This window comes from Myodes glareolus, chromosome 12 (genome assembly GCF_982192425.1).
Source record: "Myodes glareolus chromosome 12, mMyoGla1.1, whole genome shotgun sequence".
NCBI classification, from domain to species: domain Eukaryota; kingdom Metazoa; phylum Chordata; class Mammalia; order Rodentia; family Cricetidae; genus Myodes; species Myodes glareolus.
The window spans coordinates 18833054-18843574 of NC_142037.1; the positions used below are offsets into that span (position 1 = coordinate 18833054).

Consider the following 10521-nt stretch of genomic DNA (forward strand, 5'->3'; position numbering starts at 1 on the left):
CTTTCTTTAAGTCTTCACGTTTTTTGTTCTTCCACCTCCTGCTGGTGACAGCCTAAATACCCAGAAGGAATGGAGGGGTGGGGTCTGAGTCTAGGGCTGGTACCTAGCGACCTGGACTGGGCACGGGGCACTTATGGGACAGGGACAGGAGACTTTCCACTGTACATTCTTCAAAAGCTTTTGAATTCTGGGCCATAAATATTGCCTGACAATCAAGTCTCCCTCCTCTCTGGCCTCGTCTGTCTTTAGTAAGGGCAGGTTGAATCTCAACTAGCCCCTTGGTGACCTGCCAGGGGTAACCTCAGACAAGACAGCTTCTCAAAAAATTCTTCCTCGGGGGCTGGAGAGATGGCTCAGAGGTTCAATTCCCAGCAACCACATGGTGGCTTACAGCCATCTATAATGAGATCTGGTGCCCCCTTCTGGCATACATGGACAGAATGTTGTATACATAATAAATAAATAAATGTAACATGAGGGCCAGCTTGTTGGGGTATCTGTCCCGCCCGGTACCCCTCAGCCGGCATGCCCCAAAGAGAAATCACACACAAGACTCCATAAGGTTATAAACTGATTGGCTCATTAGGTCAGGCTTCTTGTTAATTCTTATAACTTGTATTAACCCATTATTCTCATCTATGTTAGCCATAATGGCTCCGTACCTTTCTCAGCTGGACATGTTACATGTTGCCTCTTCGGTGATCTGAGCAGGAGTGGCAGAGGAACTTCCCTGCTTCCCAGAATTCTCCTGTTCTCATTGCTCCACCCCTACTTCCTGTCTGGCTTTCCCGCCTATACTGCCTGCCTGGCCAATCAGCATTTTATTAAAATATGATTGACAGAATACAATTCTCCCGCACCAAATAAATCTTTAAAAAAATTCTTCCTCTGTGCCTTCTGCTGGTGCATTGTCCCCCATGCAAGGGGGACACACGGTGGCAGTCTTGTTGACTCAGGTCCCATCTCCTGTAAGCTCTCAGCTCACACCTGTATTATCGTCAGATTCCTGGTGAGATTGATGTTGGGCCAGCATCATTTGCTTACCTCTTCTTCCTCTGCCCACACCTCAGCTCCCATGAGCTCCTCTACTGCATGTCTGATCATGCCAAGTTTCCTGGAGCTGACAGTGCCAGTGTTTGCCCACATGCACTGGGCACTCCTCTGTTTTGGACCTGATACCCTCTTCAGTGTGCTTTCACCACTGACACCTGTCACTCTTGGAAAACCGCCCTTGGCCTCCTGGAAAAGCTTTGCTCTGGGAGGCAGGCCTGATCCATTCAGGCAGTCAGTTCTGCAGAAGGCGACTCCTTCCGGTGACACAGCCCCAAGAGGAAGGGTGAGTGTGCCAGCGCCTGATAGTGCTTCTGTCTCTTACCTGGAATCAGGAAGCACCTTCTCTTCCAGGCCCAGGAAGTAAAAGGCAGCAAGAGGTCTGCCTGTGCTGGGCAGAGACAGCCCAGTAGAAAGCAGCAGCTATTGGTAGAAAGATGGTGAAAACAGAGGCCAAGTGTCCTGCTTGGGGCGAGATCCTGCCCCTAGCATGAGAAAAGGCAGGAGCAGTTCTGAAGGAAAGAGGGGGGCTGGAGTTTGATTTTTAGTACCTATACATTTGATTTTTATTTTTTGAGACAGGATCTCACTGTGTAACCCTGGCTGACCTGGAACTCTCTACGTAGAAGGACTAGCTTCAAAACTTAGAGATTCACCCATCTCTGCCTCTTGAGTGCCAGGATTAAAAGTGTGTGTCATGCACCATGCCTGACCCTACTTTTAAATTTTTTATTTTTTTGAGACAGAACCTCATTTTGTAGCCCTAGCTGTCCTTGTACTCACTCTAGATCAGACTGGCTGGAATTCAGGGATCCTCCTGGTTCTGTTTTTCCAGTGCTGGGATTAAAGAACCTGTTGTGTTTATACATGTGCATATGTATTTGGGTACACACTCCATGTGTTGGTCAGTCCTGGATACTGGTGCTCACCTTCTATCTTGTTTAGGTAAGGTCTTTAGCTGCTCACCATTGTGAACACCAGGCTAGGCGGCTGGAGAGCATCCAGGATTCTTCCACCTGTGTCTCCTATTCCATACAGGCATGCTGCCACTGCATCCAGTTTTAAACGGTTCTGGGATTTGAACTCTGGTCTTTATGCTTGCTCAGCAAGAGTTATGTCTACTGAATCATCTCAGCCTGAGAAGCTACACATTTTTACATCATTGAATCTTCCTCTCAAATATCTACCACTTTGTTTTAATACAGAATCAGAGCACACAAACATGTTGAAGGGGAGATAAGACCTTTATTAGCTTCTGTTTGTAAGGACTTTTCAATATAGCAGCAAAACATTAAACTGTAGGGACAGGGAAGACGAAGGCACAAAGAGCCTACTGGAGGCCCCAGAACTCACTGGTGCCCGGCATCCGTCCTCTCTCCCAGGAGGACATGGGTGTGCGAGAGGACCGCCTCGTTCCACCGAGACAGCCCCGACACCTGAGCCTCGGTGACAAGAGGACCTGGTTGGCTGGGACAGCAGCCCAGGAGCTTAGAATCTGCTGGTATAGAGGGTGACAATCCACTTGGGCACACGGAGGAAGCTAGGCAGGTAGGAGGTCAGCCATCCCAGGCTGGAGACATGAGAGAGAACGTAGCCCAAAGAAAAATAGTCTTGGACAGGGCGGCCTGGGATCAACAGAAAGACAATTAGACCCTTATTTCCTGCTCCTGAGACACCGCAGCGCTGGCTGAGAACTCAAGGGAAAAGGGTAACGGTTCGGTTCATCAGGTAAAGCTGGCCCAGACTGACTGCTTACCATCTATATCCCGAAGGCCATAGCGCCGGGCAAGGTCACAGGACGGCAGCACCTTCCCACTCAAGTCCAGGATATTGGGGTCTGTGGGCAGACAAACACTTAGCCATGGTGGGCGCTGGGAGGTGTGCAGTGACAGAATTTGGCTGAATGGGACAGGGCTCATGAAAAGGCCACACCTCCCTGCAGCTAGTTCAGAGGCCTCACACACCTCAAACCAGGAATCCTGACCCTCTGAGCCTCCAAAAGTCAAATCTGACAAGAATGTCCAATCATCTCCCAAACCAAAATAAGGAACTGGCTGTCAGCGCCCTGTAGACGAACTTTGTCACCCCAATGTCGTCACCTGTTGCCAAGGCCACCACGCACTTGCCACTCATTTCTGTGCTTTCTGCCGACGAGAAATCAGACTTGGCCTAAAAAATGGGTTGAGAAGTTAGGGGTTAATTTCCAAGAGCACGGCTGTGCCTTCTTCATTTTCACTTGTCCCAGAAGGACATAAACCTAAGCAGGATTTGCAAGGCCATGTCTTAAAAGACACCGGAGCCACCTTTCCCATGTTCACGTGAGCCCTGGACCCTGGACCCAGGACCACTGCCTCTACTAATGGAAGGATCAGATCATTACAACTAGTGCTGGACCTTCTAGGGTAAATGAGGGCGAGGCCAAATACGTGGGCTTTGGTGTCAGACAGCCTTTCCTGTGGCGATGCGTACTATGGAGTGTGTTTCTTTCCTTCTGTCCTTCATTACTCATTGCCAGGAGCTGAGCCTGTGTCAGCAGCCTGTGCCGAAGCAAATGCTCTACCACTGGGCTACGTTTTCAGCCCGGGATCAGGTTTCTTCACTTCTCTGATTTCTGCTTCACTATCTATAAATGGAGTTATTACCTGCCTTACAAGATTTGAAGAACTAATGTGTGTACATGCTCAGCCTGTGTCTGCCCTAGTAAGCACCTGATGAGCGGGAACATTTGTTCTTTCTCTTTTTAGCCAGAGTCTCACTGTGTGGCCCTGGCTGGCCCAGAACTCAGTCAGGCTGGCCTTGAAGTCGTACAGATCCCCTTGCCTCTGCCTCCTGAGTGCTGGAATCATGGGGCATGCTTATACTGGGTACTGTCTGGGGAGACTGCCTTTTCTTTTCTTTTTTCTTTTTTTTTCCTCTCTGAAACAGGGTTTCTCTGTAGCTTTGGAGCCTGTTGTGGAACTAACTCTGTAGTCAGGCTGGCCTTAAACTCACAGAAATCTGCCTGCCTCTACCTCCCGAGTGCTGGGATTAAAGGCATGTGCACTACCACTGCCCAGCCTGTGCCAACCTTCTTAAACACAGGATCCTCTGGTTCTTCCTGTTTTGCCATAAACTCCTTCAACAGTTCTGTTTGCACTATCCCTGGCCACAGAGAAACGTAGCTGACTCCATGACGCCGTAGCTCGTGAGCACAGTCAGCAGCCAATCTGTCACACTGTGGAGGGAGAGAAGGCAGAATGAGAACCTGGACACTGCCTAACTCACCCTCCTCTTCTGCTCTACCTCAGTCCAAGAGGATAGCCCCAGTCCCCATCCTTCTCAAGAGCCCTGATGTTTCTGGTACTCCTCTTCCCACATCTGATACCTACTCTGGCAGATGGAGGGAGCTCCAGGCAAAGGGACTATCAGTGGGTAGGGCAGAGAGAGAGGTGAAGGTCACCAGTCTTACTATTCTGACCAGTGGGGACCGGATCAACTGTCAACCCTGTTGTCTGTTTCCCTGGCTCCTATGCACTGGTCCTTACCGCAGCTTTGCCCACACCATAAGGGACATTGAACATATGCTGCAGCCCCCCGGGGGAGGAGACAACCACGATGAGTCCTTTGCCAGCTGGTACCATCAGCCGCGCCCCATACACAGAGCACAAGTAGTGGCCTCTAGAGGGGGCAGAGAAGAAGGAATGAATTGTGTGGATGCTGGCTCAGCCGATTCCTGAGCCCCCAGTAGCTACTGTCAGCACCACAGGAGGCTGCATAGTAGGAATAGGCCATTCCAAGGAGAAAACTGATACAATCAATGGCAGACAAGAAAGGGTGATATACACATGACAAACATAATGGAAAGGAATCTTGCACTATAAACATAAAATAGTTCAGGGCGAATTAGGCCCTGTATCTGGTCAGCTGGGTTAATGGGACAAACCTGTAATCTCAGCACTCTGGAGGCGAAGGCAGGAGAATGGGGAATTCAAGGACAGCTTGGCTACACAGTGAATTTCATGCCAGCTTTGGGCAGAAGAGACCTTTTACAAAACAGCAACAACCAACACACAAAACCCAAATCAGTCAGTCAGTAAATGAGCAAACGGCCCGAGTAGAAAGTTCTCAAGAGAACAAATTCATGTTGTAAAATAAATGCCAGAGAAATGTTAAATAACTACAGCCATTGGAGGACGTAAATCAAAACTGCTTTGTAATTCTATCTCATCCTAGGCAGAGTGGCTATCATCAAGAAAATAATTCACAAGTGCTGGTGATGACGTGGGCAGTGAGGAACCCTTACACACTGCTGGTGATGACGTGGGCAGAGAGGAACCCTTGCACACTGCTGGTGATGACGTGGGCAGAGAGGAACCCTTACACACTGCTGGTGAGAATGCGACTGTGCTGTGACTGTGCAATTCAGTGTGGGGATTTCTCACAAACAGAAAACAGAATGTGACCCTGCTATCCCACACGTGGGTAGAAGTCTAGGCCAATAAACCACAGAGATATTTGCATTTCTAGAGCCGACCTATTCACAATAGTCTGGAAATGGAACCAACAAAGACGTCCATCAACTAATGAGTGGATGAAAAATGTGGTACATATACAGAACTGAATTTTGTACAGCTGTAAAGAAAAATGAAACCATGACATTTGCAGGAAAATGGATACAAGTGGAAAACATAATAATAATTATTATTGTTATTAATTCTGAGACAAGGTCTCTCTGTATAGCCCTGGGGGTCCTGATACTCATACGAGATTAGGCTGGCCTCACACTCACAGATCTGCCTGCCTCTGCCTCCCGAATGCTGGGATTAAAGGCGTGCGCCACCACTTCAGTCACTGGAGATCACTGTATTAAGCAAAACAAGCCAGACTCAGAAACACAGATACCATGTTATCTCTCATATTTGGGTTCTAGGTTTAAAAATACATATGTGTATATATGTGCCCACATATGTGTATTTATAGGTATAAGGAGAACTGTAGAGGGAAGAAGAGGCCTGAGGAGGTGCGAAATAGAGAGGGAAACAGAAAACAGTAGGACTAACTGCGGAAGAGAGAGAACCAACTGGAGAGGCTGGGGAATGGAGAGGGCAGCGGGGATGAGGGGAATGAGGACCTAGCATAATATACATATGCCCGAAGAGATAAGACCTGACATGAACATCTGCATCCCACACCGTAGCACTATGTAAAGCCATTATGTCCGGTTTAAAGCAAAAGAGTGAAGCTTTTGTGTCTGGCTTGGAATGAAATGTTTCAGCCAAGCTTTGCTATGTTTGGGTTGATCAGTAGAGGCTGAGAAATTGTTTTGAGACTGTTTAAACCTTGAAGAGCTGTTTCTCTGGAGCCTGTACTTGGTGCTATGTAAGAGCTTGATCTTGATCTGAACAGAGTTCTGGCAGACTTGGAATTCTTACTTTTGATTATGGCTTGCCACAGTCAAAAGGGACTGAGATTTGTGTGGGTTGTCTGCTCTCATGGGCAGCAAGGACAAGATGACTTTGATAGTTGGAACATTTCCCAGCTCCAATTAACCTTGTATATGTTTGAATAAAGTAACTGGAACAAGCTAGCTGGGTGTCATCCTTTTCCAACAAGGCTGTACTCCTCTGTTCCTTTGGAAAATTAAGGCTTAGTATCTTGGTAAGCTTCTCTCTCTACTGCAGCACCTACGACCTAACATCAAACAATACTGTATTAATTAGCCCATCCATTTAGTCAATTTGAGCCATCCTTCTAACCATTTTTAAAACAATAGTTTACGGAACACGTTCAACACTGAGAGAATACTCCCTTCTGGAACTTGTACTTGGGTTGGCAAAGATGGAGCGAGGAGCAAGGGTGAGATCTTGCTTAAAAAATGGAATTGGGTGGTGGTCGCCCATGCCTTTAATCCCAGCACTTGGGAGGCAGAGGTAATCAGAGCACTTTGAGGTCAAGGCCAGACAGGTCTACAAAGTGAGTTTTGGGACAGCCAGAACTATTACACAGGGAAACCCTGTCTCCAAAAAAACCAAACCAAACCAACCAACCAACCAACCAAACAAACGAACAAAGACCCTGGGTCTGGGGCAACCTAAATGGGAGGAACCTTGGTTCTGGAAGTGAAGCACACACCTGAGTCCAACATTGTTTATATCATCCCAGAGGGAGGCAGGTACTTCCCAGAATGGCTTATTGATGGTGTTCAGGATTGCCTAGAAGGAAGACAGACAGGGAGGGTGACTCTCGGGCCATCTGAAGGCAGGAAGTTACAAAGGGTTGGATAGTGGGACGACAATGGAGGTAGAGACTCAGGGTGGGTTGGGGGAGGTCTGGGATGTCGAGTTGTTTCAGGTTCCAAGGATACCTGGACACCAGCATAGGCATTATTCACCAGCACATCTAGCCGCCCCGCCTGCTCCCGATCGACTTGCTCGAACAGGCTTTTCACTTCACTCTCCTGGCTTGAATCACACACCACCGGCACACACCGGCCCCCGAGGGACTGTGCCTGGGGAGGAACAGGGAGTATGAGTTCTGAGCAGTGTCATTTCCCTAACTAAAGTGAGTTTAGGAACTGAGAAGGTAAACACAGGACTAAGGCCAACAACTGGGAAAACGTGGCATGCAATGGCTCCCCCTGGTGTCCATTTTAGAAATTTCATCACAGTAGGACCTCCTGCAAAAGAGCCAGGTATATGGGACCTTGGATTTCATATGCAGGACCTTGGAATATCCTCTGCCACTCCAAGGTAAGAGACAAGGTATGGCACCCACTCTCAGAAACAAGTAACTATCCTCTTTTTCCTTTCCAACTCTAATGCCCCCCTTTTTACCACTCCCTCGGAATTCTTACCTAACCAATGCTCTGACTTGGTAACTGAAAATTAAAGCTATCAGGCATAAACTATTGCTACTTCCTGTTCTACCTAGCCTTCCAAAAGTGTGCCCCCCACCAACTTTAGAGGCCGAAGAGCACCTGCTCTCCAAAGCAAGCTCAGGGTCCTGCCCTACCACTTCTTTGCTCAAACTGCGTTAAGTCCTAATGCTTTGACCTCCAGTCTTTTTTCCCTCAGTCAGTCCCTCATAATCCAGTCAGTATGAACTAGCTAAAGCACACACATTTTTAAAAAAATCTTCTAACTGGATCACCAATCAAACAATGAAAGCCTAGAAGTTTTTTTTCCATGGGGTCTTACTACACAGCCCAAGCTGGCCTTAAACTCCCAGTCCTCACACAACTTCTCCAGTGCTGGGTGCTATAGACATGCACACCATACTGGCTGTGTGTGTGTGTGTGTGTGTGTGAGAGAGAGAGAGAGAGAGGGGGGGGGGTCTCACTGTGTAGCTCTGACTGGTTTGGAATTCACTATGTAGACCTTGAACTCATAGACTTCTGCCTCTGGCTCCTGAGTGCTGGGATTAAAGGTGCGTGAACTGTGTCGCTCTGACTGGTTTGGAATTCACTATGTAGACCTTGAACTCATAGACTTCTGCCTCTGGCTCCTGAGTACTGGGATTAAAGGTGCATGAAACCCAAACCCTTTGCAGGGGTGTTTTTTTTGTTGTTGTTGTTTTTGCGTGTTTTCAGTGCCCAGGATCAAACCCAGGGCCTTACACATCCTGGGTAAGTGCTTTTCCCACCAAACTGCACCCCAGCCCCTGCTGATGGTCTTCTAAGAACCATTATTCCCTCTCTGGCCTCTTTACCTAATTCCTATTCAAGACTTGTTCAAAGATCATCTCAAGAGGGCTGGAGAGATGGCTCAGTAGTTAAGAGCACTGGCTGTTCCTCCAGAGGACCCAGGTTCAATTCCCAAATGGCAGCTCACAACTGTCTGTAACTCCAGTTCCAGGGGGATCTGGCACCCTCAGAGAGACATACACGCAGACAGAACACTAATACACATAAAAACCACCTCAAGAATGCTTTCTCCTAAGCTACATGTGGGGGTACACACCTTTCATCCCTGCACTCAAGAGATCTCTGAGTTTGAGGGCACCCTGGTCGACACAGCAAGTTTCAGGTAAGCCTGTCTAGACATAACTACTTTTATCATTTAGATGCTCCTCCAGTGCCCCTGGAGCAAACACTCTGTGCACATGTACATTGAAATGACTGGTTTCTAAATCTGATGTCCTGTTAGACTCCTATCTTGTAATAGTAAAAATTGTGTTTGATCACTTGGTAACTCTGGTTACCAAGTTATCAAGTTATCCGGTTATCACTTGGTCACTTGAGTATTGTTTTTATTGAAATCCAGTTAAGAAGTAAACTCTCACGGGGGGGGGGGGTGGCACTGGCCTTTAATCTCAGAATTCAGGAGGCAGAGACAAGCAGATCCCTGTGAGTTCAAGGCCAGCCTGGATCTACACAGTGAGTTCTAGGGCAGCCAGTGCTATGTAGAGAGATTGTCTCAAAAACAAACAAAGGAAAAGAAGTAAAACAGGTTCAGCTCAGCAAGTCTTGCCTAAATCACAGGAAGTCACTGGCCCAGTTTCGCAAAACCTGAAACTCTCAAACCAAGACTTTTCTTCTGCTTAAATCCACTTGGCAGAAAAATTCAACTCTACATTGTTTACTGTATGTACTCTGTAAATATTAGTGATTTTTTGGGGCGATGTCATGATCAGGCAAGTGATCACAATGATAAATTCAGGTGGTCACTCACCTCCTGGGCAGTAGCTCTAAGGGTGTCAAGATGGCGCCCGGTGATGTACACTGTGGCGCCTGCTTTGCAGAGCTGTAAGGCAATGCCACGGCCAATACCCCTGGAGGCACCAGTTACCACACACACTTGGCCCTTCATAGGCGCTACCATGTCTCACGTCAAACGGGAATATCTGTGGAGTTGAGTCGCTTTGAAGGAATCCTGTAGATTGTCTGCAGAGACAGGTCTCTGTTAAGCTTGCAGTATTTTGAGGGGAGAGAAGTTTCACAGGAGGATAGCTGAGGGCAGGTCTCAGGCCAGGCTGTTGTCCTCCACCCAGGCACAGGGCTGGGTGGAGCCTCTCCGGGGCTACACATACCGCGACCCTCTGAGTGGGACTAACTTGGTGGGGAATCTGGCGAGTCAGTCCATGAAGAGTCCTGGGCCCTCACTCTGGAGTTCTGGCTACCGGTGCAGTTTCACGGAGAACCGCGAAGCCCTGACCTGTAAGTGGACTGAACCTGTGAGCCTTACCTGCCGCAGACGCTGCCTCTGAGGTTCTGTCTGTCCAGTTCGCCGGACCTGTAGCTCGGTAACTTTTATCGTGCCCGGGGGCGGGGCGGGACGTGCAGTTCGAGAACCTTGATTCTGGCACGTCAGGGTGAGAGTGCGTGCCTAGGGCAGAAATCGGTGCGGGTGCGGATGAGCTAGAACTAGGCGAAACGAGTGGAGCCCGGGAGATCGCGGGTCATACACTGGGAGTGGAACCCTCAAAAACAAACCCGCGCCCTGTAGACACGCCCACCATGCTCGCCCGTGTCGTCGCAGAACTTTGACGTCAACG

The 10521-nt window shown here is 48.4% G+C and overlaps 1 protein-coding gene across 2 annotated transcripts; it reads right to left on the minus strand.

Annotated features, from left to right (window-relative positions):
- Window positions 1-2275: 2275 nt before the first annotated feature.
- On the minus strand, window positions 2276-10496 carry Dhrs1 (dehydrogenase/reductase 1). Of its 2 annotated transcripts, XM_085698543.2 has the most exons (9): window positions 10212-10495; window positions 9699-9910; window positions 7394-7537; window positions 7162-7241; window positions 4575-4707; window positions 4118-4264; window positions 3150-3219; window positions 2807-2887; window positions 2276-2675 (listed from the first exon to the last, which is right to left on the minus strand). In XM_085698543.2, the coding sequence occupies exons 2-9, from the start codon at window positions 9846-9848 to the stop codon at window positions 2539-2541; spliced, it is 942 nt and encodes a 313-aa protein (XP_085554669.2). In that variant the 5' UTR covers window positions 9849-9910; window positions 10212-10495; the 3' UTR covers window positions 2276-2538. The 2 variants fall into 2 exon arrangements, with proteins under 2 accessions (XP_085554669.2, XP_085554670.2); XM_085698544.2 differs by lacking the exon at window positions 7394-7537 and having other exon boundaries at window positions 10212-10496.
- Window positions 10497-10521: the final 25 nt, after the last annotated feature.

Bases quoted from the DNA above. Each gene is read 5' to 3' on its own strand.
- Dhrs1 (XM_085698543.2), bottom strand. From the start codon at position 9,848: ATGGTAGCGCCTATGAAGGGCCAAGTGTGTGTGGTAACTGGTGCCTCC. The intron at 4,265-4,574 runs GTAAGGACCAGT...CTCCCTCCACAG, and splicing joins ATGGTGTGGGCAAAGCTGCG to TGTGACAGATTGGCTGCTGA. The intron at 3,220-4,117 runs GTTGGCACAGGC...CCCATTTTTTAG, and splicing joins AGGATCCTGTGTTTAAGAAG to GCCAAGTCTGATTTCTCGTC.